The sequence below is a fragment of the Gymnoscopelus microlampas genome (genome assembly GCF_963454915.1).
Source record: "Gymnoscopelus microlampas genome assembly, chromosome: 2".
Classification (NCBI taxonomy): Eukaryota; Metazoa; Chordata; class Actinopteri; order Myctophiformes; family Myctophidae; genus Gymnoscopelus; species Gymnoscopelus microlampas.
Window position 1 is genome coordinate 47,968,459 of NC_139939.1, and position 22,861 is coordinate 47,991,319.

General features: G+C 46.4%; 2 protein-coding genes across 2 annotated transcripts in view; one reads left to right on the plus strand and one right to left on the minus strand.

Annotated features, from left to right (window-relative positions):
- Window positions 1-22,861, plus strand: part of LOC311033576 (ecto-ADP-ribosyltransferase 4-like) — a 178,267-nt gene that overhangs the window by 48,429 nt on the left and 106,977 nt on the right. The window lies entirely within an intron of this gene.
- Window positions 1-22,861, minus strand: part of sorbs2a (sorbin and SH3 domain containing 2a) — a gene marked incomplete at its 5' end in the record, with an annotated part of 60,533 nt that overhangs the window by 4,513 nt on the left and 33,159 nt on the right. Inside the window, 10 exons of the mRNA XM_084071716.1 lie at window positions 1,866-1,972; window positions 3,473-3,513; window positions 8,650-8,853; window positions 9,315-9,443; window positions 10,168-10,282; window positions 12,996-13,042; window positions 15,389-15,468; window positions 16,930-18,840; window positions 20,454-20,632; window positions 22,170-22,219. Coding sequence (XP_083927842.1) covers window positions 1,866-1,972; window positions 3,473-3,513; window positions 8,650-8,853; window positions 9,315-9,443; window positions 10,168-10,282; window positions 12,996-13,042; window positions 15,389-15,468; window positions 16,930-18,840; window positions 20,454-20,632; window positions 22,170-22,219 — 2,863 coding nt within the window. The remainder of the gene's footprint in view (window positions 1-1,865; window positions 1,973-3,472; window positions 3,514-8,649; window positions 8,854-9,314; window positions 9,444-10,167; window positions 10,283-12,995; window positions 13,043-15,388; window positions 15,469-16,929; window positions 18,841-20,453; window positions 20,633-22,169; window positions 22,220-22,861) is intronic.

The following is a 22,861-nucleotide window of genomic DNA, read 5'->3' on the forward strand; positions in this document are numbered from 1 at the left end:
GTTAAAGTGGTTCAACTGATTTTGATGCTGCATTAACTAATTTAGCTGTGGACCCCTGGAACCCCTCAAGGGCCCCTGGGGGTCCCCAGACCACACTTTGAGAACCACTGGTCTACAGAGTGAAATCCTGATTTAAATTACGGACTTTGCCTAAATGATGGATTTTGACGAATAGGTATAGTTTAACCGTGTTGTAAAAAAGCATGGTAAAAGCATGACAACAACCTATTGCTTTAATCAACATACTTTACCACTGAGTTTTGAAACTTTGCATTTATACTGGCCTGGGTTTGATCAACCAAAAATAACCTAATTAGTACATAATTATCTTTCATCTTTCATCTCCATTACACTGCAGCTAGTGCATACCAAGATAAATAAACAATCTAATCTAAGCAGAGTTACATCATTCTTATTACTGTAACTAAGTTTGGATTTCCTTTTGGTTACATAACATTTGTTACATAACATCAAATGAAATAAAAAAAATACAAGAAAAAATTGCTTGTGCTGGGAACTGACTTTCAAATGTTTTTTCCACTGTCATTGTCTCCGTCAGGCCGAAGGCGTGGCCAAGACAATGACCCTGTCCATCCGTCCTTTTGTGTCTGTGTGTGTGTGTGTGTGTGTGCGCGCGTCTGTGTCTCTGTCCGTCTGTGAACAGCTAATTGGACCGATCGGGTGAGACTGGGCACGCACACTCTCTGGAGGCAAGAGCAGAACCTCTGCGCCAAATCTTTCACATTGGCCTGTTAAAGCGCCACCAGGAGGCAGAGTTTTGCTAAACATTTTTTTTTATATTACTCCTACATATTTTGTCCAGACATCATGCCAATTTGTCTGGACAATCAGACAGATCTGACGGATCTGTCTGATTTTTCATATTCCATCCTGATTGGCTAATATTGGATTCCAAAGTTTCCAGGAGTGGCCAGTTTTGAACAAAATGCCTCTGATTGCTGTGAAACTTTGCACGCACATTCCCACCATTTCCCACTAGGCCAAGGAAGACATTTTTCAAGTCAGCCTCATGGTGGCGCCATAACAATTCATGTTTTGGCATATAACTTTTGAATCGTAGGTCATACAATCAAAATAAAAATTCCCTTGGATACCTTGGTTCATTATGTAACTCCCCAAATAAGCCACGCCCATTTCCACCAGACAAGTTTTCCGCCATGTTGTGTTTTCTTTGCAAAATAGAAGACTCTGCCATAGTGCATAACACACTTTTTGCTACTACTCCAACAGCTTTTGTCCGAAACTCACACAAATGGGTACACATCATCTCTGGGGTCATGTGATCAAGATGTATGAGTTAGATTTTTCAGATACCATTCCAAGTGGCTATGACTAAAGTTTGCGGGCCATGGGCAGGCAACCTGGGCTGGCCTAGACCTGTGCTCCAAGGAGCACACTTTTCCAGTTCCACTTTTCTATTTTATAACAGTTTTATATTGTTATTATAACCCAAGAACACTGTAAATATTGTTGAAGCTGAGATGAGATGTTGAAATGTCTTCTAACTGACCAATCACATCCTCAGGCTGAGTCCAGCTGTGAGGGATAACTTGTCAACTTGTTGTTCTTCAGGGCAAACGCCTGTTAAAATGACATGCTGGCACTCTGGCCCCATCTAGTGGCTGGCACAAAAATGCATCTATGGCCGGAGCTTCACAAGAAGGTTACAGTATTACTTGTGAATGGAGTCACAACACAACTACAAAACAGAGACATTCTTCTAGCCTGTAAAGGTTAAAAAAAATAACAAATAAAAACAACATCAACAACATGTGATGATTGTCTGCATTCACTTAACACAGGCATACATTTCTTGTTGTGGTAGCAAGGTTCTCTCTTCTTACCAACAAACCAGCCATCGTCACACTTCTCCATCACATCAACAACATCTCCTTCCTTCAGCTCCAGCTCGTCTTCATTGCGAGGCAGGTAATTGTACACCGCCCGGAACCTGCACAGGTCAAACATGTCTATCAGTAACTTGTACTGTATCTTTCGGACTTCCACTTCAATCGTTTCAATCGGCGACATTCCATTTTGCAGTAGTCGCGGTTTATGTTAAACAGCGTTCAGTGAGGAGAAAAAAAACTCAGAGATAATGGCGGATTAGGGGAAGATTTAGAGCGACGGCGGGTGGGAACGAAAATCTCCGGATACGGATATTTCCATATCCGGGTGTGCTACAATGAAATGTGTCACTGCGAGGGAGGCCTACAATGAAATGTGTCACTGCGAGGGAGGCCTACAATGAAATGTGTCACTGCGAGGGAGGCCTACAATGAAATGTGAACCTGCAAGGGAGGCCTACAATGAAATGTGTCACTGCGAGGGAGGCCTACAAAGAAATGTGAACCTGCAAGCAAAAATTTAGGTTCGCGTAGATCTACGCGATTGGCACGCAATGTGTTAAAGATCACAGCGTGTTGTGATTTGATGTGTGGTGAGCTTGAAGAGCTACTTCTGAAGGACTAAATAGGGACCCCAGGTTGATTTTTGGTTACATAACATTCTGTCTGTGGATTTTATCAATGTTTAACCAATGAAAAATGACTAAATAATAAACACTGGAATTCATTGGAACACAGGTTCTTCTTTCCATTTCCTGAAAAGTAACGGTTTTGGACAGCGCCCAACGGCCCGACAGCAATTATTTGTTGTTGATCCAATCTATCTATTACTATTCATCAAATATCACTACATCATCATTCACAGGCATAATAGGCCACTGCAGCTGTAGTATATAGATGAGTGGACATTGATTCTGATAGTCAGGATCATTTACAATCCTGTTCCATGATCCATGACACTGTTACAACCCACATTGACCATACATGTTGGACTCTAATGTAATGAATACTCCACAGCACAAGGCCACCACAATAAATCACACAGGGACGTCACAGGCTCTCAGAAGGTGGGGGGGATGGACTTTCGGTGGACTATACCCCTTACTTTACACTTTGGTTATTCAAAAATAGCAGATATACAAGCTCATAGTGCGGCACCGAGTGCCGCGCTATGAGCTTGTAGATCTGCTATTTTTGAAAAAGCGTGAAAAACATTTGTAACTGTCAAATGTAAACAAATTCTGTATTTTCAAAATGTTGTGTTTTTTGGGCGGATTTTGTTCGTTTTTCTTCGTGTTTTGGTTACTTTATTTCGGTTTTAGGGTTAGGGTTAGGTTATTTAATTCTTATTTTTGCCTGATTTTATCGATTTATTATAAAAAAATACATATATTTTTCATTTTTTCATTTAGTGGGGGGTATGAAATCACAGATCTGTGAGAGTGAGGGTGTCGCGTCGTACGCACAGTGAATGGCCGTGACGCCCCTGAAATCACAGCTCACATGACGTGCTGTCTGGGTTAGACAGTGATTTCTTCAGCCATCCTATGGGAATCACAATCATAATGTTGTGTGAGTGCAAAAATATCAGAGTATTGACTTACGGGTCTCCTCCACCATGAAGTGTATCTTGCTGAACATATCGCTGTGAGACAGAAAGAGAAGAGGGAAAGAGGGAGAGAGAGAGAGAGAGAGAGAGAGAGAGAGAGAGAGAGAGAGAGAGAGAGAGAGAGAGAGAGAGAGAGAGAGAGAGAGAGAGAGAGAGAGAGAGAGAGAGAATCATAATGTCAATGTTTTGGAAGTGCTTACAATCATTCAAGCATGTACGTCTGTACACAGACATACAGTATGAAGAATCCCTTTGGAAATAATGAACATTACTGTACACACAAAGATCAATCCAAATCAACCAGTCCAGTCAAGCCTAAAAGATATCAGTTTAGCCAAAACACACCATTCCTTCCATTCCATTCCTCCATAGGACAAATGCATTTGTATTCAACTTAATGATTTAAACATAACACGCTTGCATGCACTATGGTGGAATATGGTACAACCAATTTATGTACAAAGATGGCCATATTCCTTGTGTCACAGCATGGGGTGATGAGGTCACGCCCCCTACCCTTTGACCTCTAAGGGCTGACATAAAGGACCTCCTGGTGGTGATGGGGCTACGAGGAGGTTTACCGTCAACCATCACATCCTGCTCAAAAGGCGGCTGAAAGAACCAGAAGTGACAGACCGTGTCAGCGTCTCTTCACTCCCTGACACAGCAGCCACCTCCACCACAGGTTCAAACTAGGGCTGCAACGTCTCATTACTTTCATTAATCTGTTGAGTACTTTTTGAATATTCAAAAAATCAAGAGGCGCGTTCTTACTGTATATATTTAAAGAAAAGGATATAAACAAATCTATTAAAAGAGTAGTTCACCCAAAAAATTGAAGCCTTGTCGCATTCCTAAGCCAATAATTTGATGACCGGGTGTATATCCGGTAGGAGACACAAAGAGACTCCTTTGTGTCTCCTACCGGATACGCTAGCATCTTTCTGCCGGTAATCACATACATTATTAATCGATTATTTTATAAAATTATTGATTATTTTTCATAATGAATTAAATTGATTAGTTCGATTAACTGTTGCACCCCTAGTTAAAACACCCAACTCACACACAGGCGCACGCCTGCATGCACGCACATAAACACACACCATCTACAAGACATGCAGAATTCCCAAACCCACCTCCGCCAGACATGCACACGCACGTACATACGCACATGCACGTGCGTTCGCACACACGCACTTCCTGTTCACACGTCCACACATCCGTAGATCTTTGTGAGTAGATGTTAACCCTTTAAGACCTGGGACGCATCTGTGTCATTTTTTGATTTGAGCTAAAAAAGCATTATTTTACACTTTGGCTATTAAAAAATAGCAGATATACAAGCTCATAGCGCGGCACCGAGTGCCGCGCTACGAGCTTGTAGATCTGCTATTTTTGAAAAATCGTGAAAGTGTGTGCACATTTTTGAATATATATTTTTTCAAGCGAACATTTATAACTCAAATCTTTGCTTCTGGGGGTCCCTGGAACAACATATTTTGAGATGGGGGTCCGCGGCCAAATAGATATCATTTTGGGGTCCTTGACATGAAAAAGTTTGAGCACCACTGACATAGAAACATAGGTTTTTCAGCAAACTGATTTAGAAGACATTTGTATAATCGGCTTCAGGTCTTAAAGGGTTAATGTACGCACATGTTAGAAAAACAACTATTTTGCTATAAACACCCAAAAGTGTCACACAGTGTTATTCTGTCAGGCCAGCCGTCATTGTAATCTTCATCACTATCATCAGCATCATCATCACCAAGCAGATGAGTCATTACCTTGACCTTGGTAGACCTAGGCTCTGGTGGAGGTATTGGTGGAGGAGAGGATGGAGTGGTGATGGGAGGAGAGCAGGACAGCGGAGGAGGAGGAAGAAGCGCGAGGGGTGGGAGGTGGATGGGCAGCAAAGGGGCCGGGGGAGGAGGAGGAGTAGGCAGGGAAAAGCCGAGGAGGAGAGGGGAGAAGGAGAAGAGCTGGGAGGTGGAGAGGAGGTGAATGGAGCTGCCGGGACAGGGAGAGCAGCGAGGGAGCGGGGAGGAGCACGGCAGGGCGGGCGGAGGAGAGGAGACAGGAGGAGGGGGAGAGGCTGATGGGAGCCATGGGAGTATGGCGGTGAAGGGGCCGGGCCGGAGCAGCAGAGGGGAGAGAGGAGAAGAAGGGGGGGAAGCAGAGGAAGTAGGAGGAGGTGTGGAGGGAGGAAGGAGAGGTGGTGGAGGTGGAGAAGGTGACCTGAGGCCGCGGTAAGAGAGACACGTGGCGGCCTCGGATGGACAGACGTCAGCCTATACAGAGGCAACGACACAGCGGTCAACCCTGAAGCTGAAATGACAACCTGGACATCAAAACCACCGCAGAATGGGATGTGAATCTATCATGGAGAGCAGCTATTGGTACAAATCAAGGCCACATTGTTGCACAGCTGTCATACTACAGCAAAAAGTGTCTTGAGTGTTAGTTTAACTCTCTCTCTCAAAGTGTAAAGATTAAACTAACGCTCAGGATATTTTGTTGTGTACAAGCAACTAAAGTTTTTTTGTTAACGCGTAGTTAGTCCACACGCTCTACCTGTTCATTCTCATTGAGGTTTCTACTCTTCTCCACTTCCTGTCTAGCATCCTCCTCTTCCTGAATGAACAACACAGGGAACCCCTCCCCTTTGAACGACGGCAGGAGGTCACCCGTCTCCTGTCTCCTTTGACTCTCCTCCTCGACTTGCGACCGGCCCGAATTCCAGGCGATGCACAGCGGCTCCATCGTCACCGGCTTGTGAAGCTCCACCCCGAGGCATAGGCTGCCCTCCAACTGGCCACTAGGGGGGGCGGCGGCGACCGGGGTTCTCGCTGCTGCTGGCGGTGACCTCGACCTGCTGTGGGATTTAGCGCTCGGTGCTTGAGTCGGTTGCGACGGAGGTAACCTCAAGACCTCCCCGTCGTCCGCACTGGCGAGACCACCCAGGATCAGCGACAACAGCCGGTCGTAGGGGTTTATTTCCCCTTGATGCGGAACTGTGGGCGTTTCGCTTCTGTTCTGTACTTGCTGCGCCTTGCTTGGCCTGTACCACTGTGGGACTTCCGTGGGTAGGCTCACGGGTTCTTCTGGCTCCGTGCAGAAGAACCCCCCTGCTCCCGTGACCCCGTACGACAGCTGTGGGGTCCTTTTTGCATCGCCCAGCGCATGTTTGAGAGAGGAGGAGCCGGGAAGAGGAGAGGTGAACGAGGAGGGAGGAAGGACTGGAACTAGCGTCTCTTGTTTGAACGCGGAGCTTATTTCTCTGGACAAAGTCCGGGGCGGAGGGGTAAAGCCTCTTTTAGGTGGCGCCGGCGGGGTCCCGGCGGGGACGAGGACGGCGGGGGGGAGCGGGGGCGGCGTCGGGGGGACGGGGGTCGCTGAGAGCGAGGGTGTGGCGGAGGTGGAGGTCGGGGGAGTCATGGTGAGGGCCAGCCACTCACTGGTGACACACTGCAGGTGCAGGTCTGGCTCTGGCGTTCCTTGTTTGAACACGGCGGCGGTTGATTTTCTGGACAACGTTCGGGGCGGAGGGGTAAGGCCTCTTTTAGGCGGTGCCGGCGGGGTCGCCACCCTGGTGGGGTCCTGATGAAGACCGGCGGGGAGCGGGGGTGGTGTCGGGGGGACGGGGGTCGCTGTGAGGGAGTGTGTGGCGGAGGTGGAGGGGTCCAGTGTGAGGGCCAGCCACTCACTGGTGATAGCTTGCAGGTGCAGGGATTTGGAGGCGGCGTGGGGGGGGTGGTGGTGGTGGGGCTGGTGATGGGCGGAGGAGGAAGAGGAAGGAGAGGGTGGAGGAAGGTTGTCGAGAGGCTTCGGATTGGTAAAGTGAAAAGGGAGGAAAAGAGGGAGGCTTAGAAGAGGAGGAGTGGGGAGGTGTGTGTGAAGTGATGGCAGTGTGCTGCTGCCCCCTGTTGAAACACTACCGGCTTAACCCATTCAATACGAGAACAAATACTGTGTCATTTTAGATTTTTTTTTTGCTATAACCATTATTTTATACTTTGGGCTATTTTCTTTGTGAAAAATCGTGAACATTTGAATATATATACGTTTTTTTAAGCGAACATTTTTAAGTCAAATCTTTGCTTCTGGGGGATTCTACAAATGTATTCTGTTGCCATAATATCAGTGGTTCTCAAACCTTTTTCAGGTCAAGGACCCCCAAAATGATATGTATTTCAAAATGTTTTGTTCCAGGGACCCCCCAGAAGCAAAGATTTTTGTTAAAATGTATATATATATATTCAAAGATTTGCAGGTCTACAAGCAGATCTACAAGCTCAGAGCGCTGCACTCGGTGCCGTGCCATGAGCTTGTATATCTGCTATTTTTGAATAGCCAAAGAAATCTAAAGTGACACAGATGCGTTCGCGGATTTAATGCGTTAAATAATGCATGAATGATGACTTATTTTCACAAGGCAGTGAAAGCCATTGGAGAGCATTGGTGAAGGAAACACTTTTCTAAACCTGAAATGCTTGCAAGCGATGTGATTGCCTCCAACCAATCAAATAATGTACGTCACAGAGATTCTGACAGTTGAGTTGAATATCTACAACCATTTCACAAAGCCTAATGTTTCAGATTTTGATTCATGAGTTAATATAATTTGATGGTTTTAAAAATAATGTAATGTTGTACTATTGTCTGGCCTGGATATGCTAAACCCCCTTAAAGGAGGAGTTCACCCAAAAAATTACTTATTTTCTATCAATTACACACCCCATGAAGCCTTGATTTCATGGATTTATTTTTGTTTTTGTGGCATTCCTAAGACAATAATTTGATGACCGGGTGTATTTCCGGTAGGAGACACAAATAATCTACTTTGTGTCTCCTACCGGATACATTAGCCGGTAGGAGACGGGAATCAAATTATTAGCTTAGGAATGCGACAAAAACAAAAAAGAATCCATGGATTCAAGGCTTCATAGGGTGTGCAATTGATAGAAAAAAAGTCATTTTTTGGGTGAACTCCTCCTTTAAGCTTACTAAGGCTCATTTTACCATTTTATTTTCATGTCTATTTTATTTCCAACTTCCAACAAATGATTTACTACTGTAGTTGTTTTTAACCAGGGAGGGTGGGGTATATGTGGGGGTTGTATGTCTATGAAAATCCTATAAAAAAAAGTAAGGGTCCCGCGTTCCTACCTTGGTGGGGGTGGAGCTAGGTGTGCGGCTGCTGGGGTAACCGTGGGGGTCTACGTGGTGATGGTGGTGGGCGGGGCTCTTGGACGGCGAGCGTTTGACGATGTCCACGTAGGAAACGGGGAAAATGCCCTGCTTGGTGCTGTCTGGGATCTTCCCCTCGTACCAGTTCTCGTCCACCTGCCTCACCAGGATCACTTTCTCACCCTGGAGAGGGACATGCACATACACACACACACACACACACACACACACACACACACACACACACACACACGCACACACAGACATTTTTGATTTAGTTAAGATTATAGTCGACTAAATCTACAGTTGATTTAGTCGACTAAAATGTATTTTGGGCGATGCCTTGATGGTGTCGTAATGGCTGATTTTACAATTGGGTGTTGCGCTCCGAAACTAGCCGATCTACAAGCTCACAACGCGTCGCAGCGCGACGCGTTGTGAGCTTGTAGATCGGCTAGTTTCGGAGCGCAACACCCGAGTACAACCAAACATAAAATTACTTGTCTTTTAGTTCTACTGGATCTATTCTCCACTCGTCCCTCCCTAACATAGTCTATTTTTTATTTGTTGACGAAATTGTCAATATATTTAGTCTTAGTTTTAGTCATCGTAGCTTAGTTTTTGCCCCATATAACCAAGCTGACCTTTCTCAGAGAAAGCTCCACGTTGGTGTCGGCGTTGAAGTTGTAGCGAGCCACCGCCTCCCCGATCTCTCTAACGTGTGCTGGTGGAGGAGGCCTGACGGGCTGCTGCTTCTCCGCCGACGGCATCTTCTACAAAAGGATGGGACGGGAGGGAGTTAAGCTTAACCCGTTAAGACCGGGAAACGCATCCGTGTCATGTTAAGATTTCTCAGATTAAAAAGGTGCCGCGCTATGAGCTTGTACAGTAGTATATCTGCTATTTTTTGAAAAATCGTGGAAAATGTGAGCAAATCTTTGAATATATATCATTTTTAACTCAAATATTTGCTTTTGGGGGTTCCTTAGCCCTGGTCCAGAGCGTTAGTGAGTTCTCTCTAACGCCCTGCAAGGCTCTGCTCATAGACAAGGAATTCCACTGCCCTGCGAGGGCTCCAACTGTAGTAAAAAATAAACAAAACTACTTCGCTACTCACCGCTGTTTTGTGTTGTTGTCTATTCTCGAAGGTGGGAAGCCTATCAGCACCCCACCTTCTCTGTATAATACACTTTTTGGGCAGAAAATAAAACATGTCCGCCAGATGGAAATTATTTTATTTACTCCTCCGCGCCCTCTACAGATCTGGTCAATGGTAATTTATATTGACCAGATCTGTAGAGGGCGCAGTGGAGTAAATAAAATTATTTCCTTCGCAGGGCAGCGGGATTCCTTGTCTATGAGCAGAGCCGAGCGCCTCACTAACGCTCTGAACCAGGGCTAGGGGTTCCTGGAACAAAATATGTTGAGATGTATTTTTTTTAGGATTACTGTTAGGATTTAGAAGACGTGTGAAAAGCACTGCTGTAAATGACACACCTCCACATATGAGATGGGGAAAATTCCCACTCTTCCGCGGTGCTCTCCTTCATACCAGTTGGTGTCTATCTGTCGAATGATGTTCACTGCATCTCCCTTCTTAAAGGTCAGCTCCCTGGAACACAAGACACTGCGTTTGTACCATATCTCTACCACATCTGCACCGCATCTTCAGCACATCTGTACCGCAACTTTACCACATCTGTACCGCATTTTTACCATACGTACCTTCACTTAAGAGTCATTGCGAGTGCAGTACACTACAGTTGACTTCCGTTTGGTTTTAGCTTGGCTCATGTGTTACCTGTTCCACTGATATCAGTGAGATGTCGCTGCAACACGTTTGGACTTTGCACTTAAAAATGGGATTTGTGACCATTGCACATTTTGGTGGAGAGATATAACAGTAACTCAACAAGTGTCGAGGTTGGTGACAGTTGGCTTATAACTGGGCCTGTCACAATTATTACATAATCGTCTAATCGCAATTATTTGAGATAATTGCAATTCTTTTTGCATAATCGTCATAATCGTAAATAAATAGCTGATCTACAAGCTTACAACGTGTCACTCTGTGACGCGTTGTAAGCTTGTAGATCAGCTATTTCGGCTGTTTTTATGTGCATACAATGATTAAATATGTCAATAATTTCTTTGTATATTTCAGTTATTTGTCATATCTGCCCTGTGCAATTTTTTATTACGAAGCCTAAAAGGCTTTATTAATGTCCCAATGTTCAATGCCAAACACACAATGAAATCGTTAATCGCAATTATTTGAGTGACAATTAATCGTCAACTTTGTAATCGTGACAGCCCTACTTGTAACTTGACCCATCTCTCAGGACATGAGCTAATAATTAACTAATAACAATCTATCCTCTTTCTGAGAGTGCACATACATTCTTCTTCTTTTGTCAGCGACATCTGACTGATTTCGATGTTACATGAACATAAGCAAGCGATATGATGAAGACATTACTACAGGAACAGGGACAATGCTTTTCCCCCACGATGCAGAGCAAACTCCACCAAGCAGACTGGGCTTCATTAAAAAGACATCAGCAAGGGCATCCATCACAGCATGAGTCAGTGAAGCACTGCAAACCTTCGGCTTTATATTCATGCACTCTGCTCCAAGACACAACACAGCAATTTATGCCATTACAGTGGCAGAGACATTATGATGGGGGTCGGTAGAGTGGACAAAACGTAACCTTTCTGCAACCGAGAAGAAATGATTTACTGTCGTATCTGAATACGCGTTTTTTTTTGTCAGCGTCCACAAAGGCCTTTTTTTCCCTGAGCAATGTATATGTCCGACTATTTCCGTCTATTTTGCACTGAGCCTTGCACGTTTGGCTTTTTATCTGGTCGCAGAGAGTTGAAAAACTCTTTAACCCGGGAGTTCAATCACAGTCGAGGAGGGGCAAGACAAACGCTATAGACATCGCTCCAGCCGTGCCCCGGCAGGAGAGCTGACAGGCCGGGGAGGAGTAACGTTCGGTGTGTCTGTCTTTGACAGCTTGCAGAAAGTCGAGTTGAGCTTGTCTCTACTGTAAATGATCTACTGCAGGGGTCTTCAACGTTTTCAGGCCAAGGACCCCTTAGCTGAGAGAGAGATGAAGCAGGGACCCCCTCTATATTGTATAACATTGTGTTTCAGATAAACTTTTTTTGTTTACGTGGTCTGCTCTTTTTTCCCCTCTACACCTTATACCTCTTAGCCAAAAATAGCCAATCTACAATCTTGTAGATCGGCTATTTTTGGCTAAAGTTCTCCTCAGAAAATGGATGCTAGGGTTCAAGGTAAGGTAAAAAGGTTAAGGTTAAAAAAGAATCATATCACACAAAGATTTGGCGGACCCCCTGTAGTGACTCTGAGGACCCCCTAGGGGTCCCGGACCCCCTGTTGAAAACCCCTGATCTACTGTATACATTTTAGGGGAGAAATAGCCCATACAGTTGCTCACTGTGTACTGTATACATTTCTGCTGGTCTAAAAGTATGTTATCAATACACAAGTGCTATAGAGAATTTAAATCCATTTGTGTCGATCTCGAGTAAATCGCTCTGCTCTCAAGTGCTACAGGATGAGCATTTTAGAAGAGTGCCTTGCATTTCCATCTGAGGTAAATAACAACAACAACAAACACTTTGGCACACACATGGCCTTGACACTCTATTAACCGGTGTATTAACTGTATTAATTAAATTGTACTGACTGGAAAATGGTAGTGGGGAAAGGCTTGTTGATGATGTTTAAGCAGACAGCCACAGGGTGGCAGTGTAAGGCAGTGGTTCCCATCACTCACTCACTTTTTGCCAGTAAAATGCCATAATATGCCTTTATTTTGTGTGTTTGCACCCTTCTAAGTACATTGGGTATCAGCCAAATTGTTAGTATTATTTTGCATTCGTTCGGTACACAGGTTAGTACAGTGGAATCAGGAGGTTTTAAAGGGATAGTTCACCCACAAAATGATTTTTTCCCCTATCGATTACTCACCCCCATGGAGACTTGAATTCATGGGACATTTTTTTGTTTTTGTCACATTCCTAAGCCAATCATTTGATGACAAGCAGTGGGTTCCGGTAGGAAACACAAAGAGTCTCCTTTGTGTGACTTGTGAGTAATCGATAGAAGGAAAAAAAGGTCATTTTGGGGGTGAACTATCCCTTTAAAGTGCAATGTTTAAAGAGCTGTGAATGTTGAACGATGCAATGAGTGAAAAAGGCGATCTGTAATGCATGTTAAGACACAAACATGCTCCAAGAATGTCCTCCTCCTCATGTGCACGTGCCGTCAAGGTTTTTACTGTACTCACTTAGCCGTTTGTGCCTTAAAATCGTAAATGGCTCTGGCTGGCTGTTTCTGATGGAGGAGAGAGAACAGAATAAGTTGAGTCATCTGTTTATGGGAGACCTAGGGAGATGACAGAGAGAGAGAGAGAGAGAGAGAGAGAGAGAGAGAGAGAGAGAGAGAGAGAGAGAGAGAGAGAGAGAGAGAGAGAGAGAGCGAGAGCAAGAGAGAGAGAGAGAGAGCAGCATGCATTATTAGCTGGAACGGTGGTTCTTCAACCGCTTGTCCTTAGATGGAGAGACCTCTACTATTATTGCTGATTTTCTTTCTAACCATGTAGGAGGTTGCATTCCCCTGTGTGTCCCAGTAATCCAAATGGAATCCAGATGGAATAATGACCACAGTGCCAAGTCCCAAGTGGCTTAACCTCTGGGGTGGGTTGGACAGAAAACCAGCAGTACTGCAGTGCAAACAGAGGAACTGTCTGTCTGCCTGTCTGTCTACACCAGCGGTTCTCAAATTGAGGTCCTGGGTCTCTCAGGGTTCCTTGAGGGGGTTCTAAATTGACCCTCACAAGTCTGTAACTCTGACAGTGTGCAAATGGAACCAAATGGACCCTGACGGGTCCATTTGGTTCCATTTGTATACTGTCAGAGTTGAAGGGGGGTTCTTGAAATGTAAAAGTTTGAGTATTTATCAATCAATCAATCATTCAATCAATCATTCAATATGTCTGTCCATCCTAGCTCTGGTCCATATCCTAGAAGGAGTTCACCTTAAGGCTATGGGACTTTCAAGGCTTTGCGCTGCAGTAAAAATAAAAAATACACTTTTGCTACTCACCAAAACAGAGACGGTTTTATGGAGTTGAAAGCCAACTCTACTAAGTGAGAACACTCTGAGCCCCCCACCTCACGTCTAAAATACACTTTTTGGCCAAAATGTAAAATATTTCACCGGAAAGAAAACATTATTTAGTCACTCCGCTGCGCCCTCAGATCCGGTCAATGGAATTTTTCTCGAAAGTCCCATAGCCTTAAGGAGAACTCCTTCTAGGCTATGGACCAGAGCTATGTCCATCCATCCATCCATCCACAATTGTGTTAACTCTCACTCACGCTAGGCAAGACCAAGCCGGTTGAGTGTCTGCACGGAAGTACCGGAACTTGGTGGAAGTACCGCCCAAGGAAATTACGTTGACGCTTTACAAATCTGTTTACATTCTCTGTGAATGAAACGAGTGTTGTGATTGGTCGAAAAAGATAGTTTCCGGGGGAAATACATATGACGGAAGTCCTGCCCCTCTATAGAATAGAGCTCTTCACGGTTCGCAAAAAATTGGACCAGAACCGAAATGGACCTGTGAAGTCTGATCCGATTCAGACCCATTTCGAGTTTTTTTTCAAATAACAAAACCAAACCCGAGTGGACCCGTGACAATTTCGTCCGATTAAGACCCGTTCCGACTTTCTTTCTTTTTTTACGGACCCGGACCCTAATTGGACAGGTGAAATTTGTTCCGTGACCCGATTATTTCCGAGATTTTAAGACCCAACCCTGCAAACACCCCCTCAAAAAAGCGCATATGAAACAATACAAAAATAAATAAATATGCGCAGAGGTATTAACTATGTACATTTACTCAAGTACTGTACTACTGTACTCATTATGCAACAACGCATTGCGTCATTGCATAATGAGTACTTTCTACTTTTGTAAGTACATTTTGATACCAAGACTTTTGCACTTTTACTCAAGTAAATTTTGAATTCCGGTACTTCTTCCACCACTGGTGCGCATGTATTGCATAGCTAAACTTTTTTGAGCAACCAGCCTAAAACATCACGCAAGATGCACAGCCATTCATGTCGCTGCTGCACTAAACCTGATCCTAGGTCAGTCTAATTATTTTAAAAGTGATATACTGTAGTTAGTAGCAGTGACTGAGACAACAGACTGAAAAACAATGCTGAAAAACTGAATGCGAGTGAGCGCGCATGTGCGCCTGCAACTGGTTGCGGCCCACATCAAGTCACCTTATGACCAATGTGGGCCCGCACCCCAAAAGGAGTTTGACACCCCTGGTCTAAAACTTCACACACAAGTTAAACAGCACTTCACATTGTGTTTCTCTCCTGATTAGTGCAGCCGCACGCACACACAGTAGGCATACTACAGGTCTTCTCGGATCCACTCGGGTATTACACACAATGATAGACAGAACTGAGTTCCGAGATAAAGCTGACCGATCTCGGGTCTTGTCGGGTATTTTCGGAATCGGGGGGGCCCGTAAAGAGCTCTACTATAGACACTGCACCAGGCTTTATCTCTTTGTAGATGAGTAAAGGCTGGGAGCGAGGCTAACTCTCACTAGAATATGACCAAGCCACATGGTGTGAGATCCGTGCTGTGCAGTACCTCTTTGTCTGGCGTGGACCTTCTGTTCTGGGGCGTGTGGCGTCCATCCAAGGTAGAGTAACTCCTGGAGACATCCTGGTCTGTGATTGGTGGAGACAAGGTCAAAGAAGTTACCATGGTGACCATGCTCATGACTCATGCATGCAGAAGAAATGTCTTAGTGATAATATTGAATGGGTGGGGATTGAAAGATGGTGGCAAACATGTATGATAAAAATATATATATAACATTATAATACAACTATATGTTATTTCCACTTCACAGGGAAAGAAACATGAGGTTTGGCTTTTCCCATACTATGATACAGGAAACACATGCAACTGTACAAATGAGCTGAACTAAGTTTGAGTTCATTACTTACTTTAAGATATAAGAAAACAAATGGGTCTCAGAAATAAATGTAAAAGTATAAAAGTACATTCAAGAGTACGACAGGAAAGCTATCCCTATTTTGAATTGTCTAGTTTAATTTCTTTCCTTTTACTTCTACTTTCTTTATTTCCCTCTTTTCTTTGTATTATTAATGTTTGTTTGTATATGTATTAAAAATGTATAAAAATGATTAAGGATGAATTAAACAAGTGAAGAAGATATGGATTTAATGGATTACATGTATTGTAAAAAACCTGCAATAAAATAAAACAAAAGATATAAGAAAACAGGAAGAAAACATTCCATAATAATATTAATACACACAACTTTACAAACAAAGACTTTCCAAATCAATGTCTCAAAAGGAAAGGAAAAGTATGACAACTCAGGGCACAAGACAATAATTCATAAACAAAAAATAAATGAAAATTCAACAAAAAGTTCATTAAACCGATATTTCACTGATGGGAAGCAGCAGGCTGTGGATGGGTGTGGTGGACAGGCAACACTGAGGGATATACTGCACAACCACCACTGAAGCTGTGCATGCATGAGTGTATCTGTGTATGATTGTTGTGTGTGTGTGTGTGTGTGTGTGTGTGTGTGTGTGTGTGTGTGTGTGTGTGTGTGTGTGTGTGTGTGTGTGTGTGTGTGTGTGTGTGCGTGTGTGTGTGTGCGTTTGTTTATTCATATATACCATATTATGTGTGTGTATTAGGGGTGTGCCGATTTCACGATATCATACGATACACGATACACAATACACGATATTGGGCTCACGATATCGATACGATATATGGCACTTTTTTATTATGAAAATATATGGGGGGGAAAAAAAGAAAATGCAAACAAATACTTCTGTTTTTGCATTATTATTATTGCAAAAAAAAGAAAAGAAAAAAAAAATATATATATTATTATTATTTATTTTCTTTTTTTTCCAAAACTATATTTTCTTTTCCCAAAACGATACATATCGTCACGAAAACGTATCGCGATATATCGCAGGACGATATATCGGCACACCCCTAGTGTGTATATATGTATGTATACGCAGTACACTCAATGTGACTAGATAGTGTTGGGTGTATTAGCAAGCAGTGAATATAACTGGTGTGTGTGTGCAGGGACACATGACGGGGAATGAAAGGCGTGTTATGCATTCCACCTGAGTAGCAGAGAACGTTCCCATTGGCCTGCTCAACTCCATACTCATTATTGTTCGAGGCGTCTGGGTGATGTCCGTAACAGGCACTGATTGGCGACTGTGTGCGCGGCGACTGCGTGCGCGGCGACTGCAGCCGGGGCGACTGCAAGGGGTCGGGTCTGCTGTACGAGCCGTACCCCGCCGTCGGGCTCCCGTCCGGGTACGACGAGCCGGAGGGCTGACCCCCCCCTTGCCGGCAGTCCCTCAGCGCCCGCAGAGAGGAGCTCCTCTCGGGCACGTCCGGGAGCAGCTCGGACAGGATCCGCCTCAGGATGCTGTCGTCGGGCGCCCTGGCCCCCCGCTGGCCCCGCTCCGCCTGGATGTGCTCATAAATGTCCCTCAGGGCTTGGTCCAGTGCTTCGTAGATGGCCTCTTTGGACTTGGGTCGGCCCCCGTGACCCCCGCCGCCGCCGCTCCTTCTAGAGGTAGGTGGTGAGCCCTTTTTCCTGCGGAAAGGCACGGGGCTGACCAGGAAGGCCAGCTTGGACATCGCTTGTTGGGACGGCGAGGTCGGCGGGTTGTGGCTCTGGCTGTTTTGGCCGGCGGCGGCGCGGCTCGGCTGGCTCGGCGGGGGCCTCTGGCGGTCCTGGCGCGCCCGCTCCCGCTCGTGGCGCAGCATGGTGGTGAAGCGCGTGTAGGAGGCCGGGCAGCGGCCCTTACAGGAGCTGACCAGGTGGCGGTGCTGGTAGCCCTGGCTGGCGCCCAGGCTCTGGGGGCCCGGGTGGTGGTGGTGGTGCAGGTGGTGGTGGTGGTGATGGCGGGCGTGGCGGTGGTGGTGGTGGGGGTGGGGCAGGGTGGAGGAGGCGTAGAGGCTCTCCGAGGAGGTGAGGGAGCAGTGGTCGAAGTCGCTCTCGCTGCAGAAGGACGAGCCCTCCACCTGGATGAAGTCGCTGAGGTCCGAGGCGATGTTGTCCTGCTCGCTGTCGGAGTAGTCCACGTCGGCGGCCCGCCGGGCGTTGGGGATGCCGGGGGGCGGCGGGAAGCTACGAGGGCCGCGTCGAGGGTCCGGCCCGACGCGAGGCTGGCCCTCCGGCGGGCTGCGGGGTCCGTGCAGGTGCTCTGTGGAGAGCGGCGCCGCTCCGTTGTTCCCGTTCCCGTTGCTGTCCTCCTCCAGCAGCGACTCGATGGAAAAGCGTCGCTTGGGGTAGCCGGGCGTGCCGCCCCCGCCGCTGCTGGCGCGAGACGACGAGCCGCCCGGCGTGGTGGTCCCCGACGGCGCCTCGCTGTCCCCCAGGTTGGGCATGGACTTGGACTTCTGTATGAGCTGCTCGTACTTGGATATGTGGCTGGGCACCACGTCACGCGGCACCTCCACGCCCCAGGAGGGGGCGAAGGGGGAGAAGCGGTGCCGGTGGAGGTGCGGCTGGCGCTCCAGGTCCAGGATGCGCGCGCGGACCGAGCGGATGACGTCGGAGGGGATGAGGTGCGTGCGGTCGATGTGGTGCATCTTGCGGTAGAGCTGCAGGAAGCCCGGCGAGTCGTGCGCCCGCCGGCGGTGGAGGCGGGGCAGGGAGTGGGCGCCGGCGCCGGCGCCCCGACCCAGCGTCCCTCCTCCGTCGCAGACCAGCGACCCGGCGCTCTCCGAGCGCGTGGTCTCGTGGCCGTTGGGCCCGCCGGCGATGTGCCCGTCGTTCAGGAGGTCGTCGCAGCTCCGAGACTTGAGCTTGCGCGGCGGAGTGGGCGGAGCCTCGTCCACGCTGCTGCTCCACGACGGCTCGCCGTCCTGCAGCCTCGTCGGCCGCCAGCCGCTGTTTTTAACGCAGACGGAGCGCCGGGAGGAGGAGCTGCCCTCCTCCGTCTGGCTGGCGTCGTCCTCCTCGTCCTCGTGATCGGGCCGGGAGCGGTTGGAGAGCACCGGGGACAGACAGGGACCTGGGGGGCTCAAACGGGGTGAGTACATGCTGCATGCGTCCCCACCTTTTCAAAAGACGTCCCGCGACAGAGCAGCGTGGCGAGAGAAAGAGGAAGGAAAGGAAAGTTAAGGGAGAAAACACACACACACACACACAGCATAAAGGAGAAAAAGAAGCAAGATGGGGGAATAGTACATGAAAAGACAAGAGAAGAAGCACTGGAACTCAGTCAGTAGCAGATGATGTTATTGTCAATATTCAGAAGGAGATATTGATCAGAGCAAAGATAAGATGTGACCACACAGCAGACAGTAGGACAGTGGTAGGCAACAGGCGGCCCGTGGGCCAGAACTTGCCGGCCAGCGATAACATCTGACCTCACCTGGCAAATTATTTTGTAAACAATTTACATACAATATCTGACAGTCTGACGTACTGTATATGTCCAGATAACACATCTACCCCAGTACCCCCACCTGGAGAATGTTTATCCATGGTGGGAGTGAATGACAGGCAGGTGTTTCACATGCCTTAAACCAGTGGTTCTCAACCAGTGGTCCGGGGACCACCAGGGGGCCTTGGGGGGGTACCAGGGGGCCCCCAGCGAAACTAGTTAACATAGCATCACAATCATTTTAACCACATAGCTTTGGCTATTCAAAAACAGCAGATCTGCTATTATTGAAAAATCTTGAAAATGAGTGCATATCTTTGAATACATATATTTTTTAAAGCCAACATTTTAAACTCAAATCTTTGCTTCTGGGGATCTCTAGCACAAAACATTTTCAGATGGGGGTCTGCAGCCAAATTTATATCAATTTAGGGGTCCTTGGCATGAAAACGGTTGAAAACCACTGCCTTAAACAACTAAGTGCAACATTCAAGGATGTGGCCTGCACAACATTATTACACAAGCATTTCTATCTGCACTGTAACATTTGATTACCCAGTTCTGTCTGTCAGTATGCAGTTATACGTACCACACACATCTATTTTGGAACTTTTATAGCAATATAGTTATTATTGTATAAATAAGTCTGTTTGTAAGATCCAGTTCTTAAATTAGCCATTGATTATGTTCTGGCCAACCAACCAATTAATGGCTTATAAAATGAATTGGCCCGAGGCCAAACATTCTTGCCGACCCCCTGCGTTGGCACATTAAAACATTGCCTTTCAGTTATTAACTTCTCAATGAAACTACAAATCACCTAGCCATGCATGCTGTCAACACAACCCTCGTAGTCAATGATTCCCCCCAGACACAGCACTGCCATGCCATGGGCATAATAACAGAGATTATTGCTGTACATTAAGTGGACATTTTGTGTGTGTGTGCAGCTTGGAAACATACGTTATGTAGCAAGTGTCTTTCACTGATCATGTACAATATCTGCATAGCTAGTATATGCCAGTGAAACAGACAAAGAGACGTGTGTGTGTGTGTGTGTGTGTGTGTGTGTGTGTGTGTGTGTGTGTGTGTGTGTGTGTGTGTGTGTGTGTGTGTGTGTGTGAGAGTGTGTGTGTGTGTGTGTGTGTGTGTGAGAGAGAGAGAGAGAAAGAGAGAAAGAGAGAGAGAGGGGTTTCAGCATGTGATGAGACTGCAGGTTATGCACACATTATGTGTACCTTTGGCTCTGGAGGGCGAGGACGGTGAGGAGCGTATGGCGGGTTTCTTCAGGCTGCTGCTGGGTCTGTAGGGGTCCAGCGGCTTGGGGGACGTGGAGGCTCTGCTTGGCTCGGACTGGGCGTTGGACTGGGAACCCGAGGGCTCCGACTTCCTCCGTTTCCTGTAGTCACTGGCAGCACTGCAGGGCGGAGGGAAACCAATCACATCAATCCAAAACGGGCACCATGCCAGGTGAAATGTATTGCTGGACCAATTATACTACTAACATTATACTACAGCACTTACAAACGAGGCGACACAAGCCAAACAGACAGGTATTACACATTGCACAGGACTTGAAAAGAAATGATGTATCTATTTTGTATATATACTGTTTTACAACAAATTGTCTTCTCTAAACCAATAAGGATTCGAGACAAAGACCGACACTATCTGACACAAAGCCTTTATGGACAACGGGAGGTCTAATAACATGGAGCACTGCAGAGTCAAGACTGAAGAGACTGTGTGTGTGTGTGTGTGTGTGTGTGTGTGTGTGTGTGTGTGTGTGTGTGTGTGTGTGTGTGTGTGTGTGTGTGTGTGTGTGTGTGTGTGTGTGTGTGTGTGTGTGTGTGTGTGTGTGTGTGTGTGTGTGTGTGTGTGTGTGTGTGTGTGTGTGCGTGTGTGTGTGTGTATGAACATTGTCAGGCATGTCTGCCCGCTGCGTGGAAACAAACGCCCTCAATGTCACTTACATGAATGACATGACTTATTCATGACACATCCCATTCACACACAGGGACAACGCGGCGGAACGAAGCGTGTGGCGTTGGTGACAGACAGGGACAGAGAGGGAGGAGACTGAAGGACGAGAATCAATAGGTTTTTGCCGGGATAATTTATTCAGGATCAGAGTTGGTTAAGCTGGGGGTGGGGGGGATAGGGGGATGGGACGCACCCCATCACTGCTGACTAAAGCAATACAGACACACACTACCCAGGATATTTGCAGCAGCATGGGGAGGGGAGGGGAGGGGGGGTGCAAGAATGAACAGGAGGAGTTTTCTGCTGCCGTGCTGCTTTACAACAAGGCCACTGCTGCAGTTAACCCGTTCAGACCGGGAACGCATCTGTGTGTCATTTTTAGGGCTATTCAAAAATAGCAGATCTACAAGCTCATAGCGCGGCACCAAGTGCCGCGCTATGAGCTTGTAGATCTGCTATTTTTTAAAAATCGTGAACATTTTGTGCAAATCTTTGAATATATATATATTTTAAAGGGAACATTTTTTAACTTAAATCTTTGCTTCTGGGGGGTTCCTGGAACAACATATTTTGAGATGGGGGGTCCGTGGCCAAATACATTTTTGGGTGGTCCTTGACATAAGAACGTTTGAGAACTACTGATATTATAGCAAAATACGTTTTTTTTTAGGATTTTGAAGACATTTGAAGAATCCCCAGAAGCAAAGATTTGAGTTAGAAATGTTTGCTTTAAAAATATATATATTCAAAGATTTGCATGATTTTCACAATAAAAAAAAAAAGCAGATGTAAAAGCTCATAGCGCTATGAGCTTGTATATCTGCTATTTTTTAATAGCCCAAAGAAATCTAAAAATGACACACAGATGCGTTCCCGGTCTCAATGGGTTAAGAAAGAAACGAGAGGGAAGAGGAGAAATGGCCACAGAGGGAGTCCGTATAGTGAGAACAATAAACGCATGCAGGGCTTACCTCGCAGGCCTCTCAGGAGCTCTGTCAGCGGGGCCGAAGTACAGCGACGTCTGAAAGAGGGCAGACAACAAAAGAGATGAGGAGCGAGCAGCACCGCACGAACAAAGGCTGGAGGCAGAGTGGCTCACTATGCTGAGTGCCGTTGTGTGAGTGCCACACTCAAAACGCTCCCCCGAATCAAGGTGCGGCGGACGGGGGTTCCTCATGGTACAGTATACACCTGGAGGATGCGCGCAGCGCGCGGCACACCAGGTGAACTCTGACACCCTGTCTGCTCCGGAGGACGACGACGGCACAACGGAGCGGGAGAGGAGGAGGATGTGGATGAGCCTGATGTGCTTTTGGCTCAGGGGACCAAATGGGGGTTATCACCCACAAAACCTGGCATGGAGTCACCGGACTGGGTGACTGGTGGTATGAATCTGGATGTGGAAGCCAGTGATGTTTACCTTTTCAAGGAGATTTTTTGTGTTGTTGCTGTAGTGGAACAATAATGAGTCTTTACTCTGTATGGTACAAACGGCATTATTTCACAGAATTTACCTACTGAAAGATTAGGTTAGAAAAGCATCCTGATTTCACATCCCAATAAATTCATTCATAAAAGGCTGAGAGTGTTGCCTTAGCAATGACAGTCAAAGGATGGCTCGTGACAGATGGCTGACATGGTGCTGAGATGAGAACACATGGCA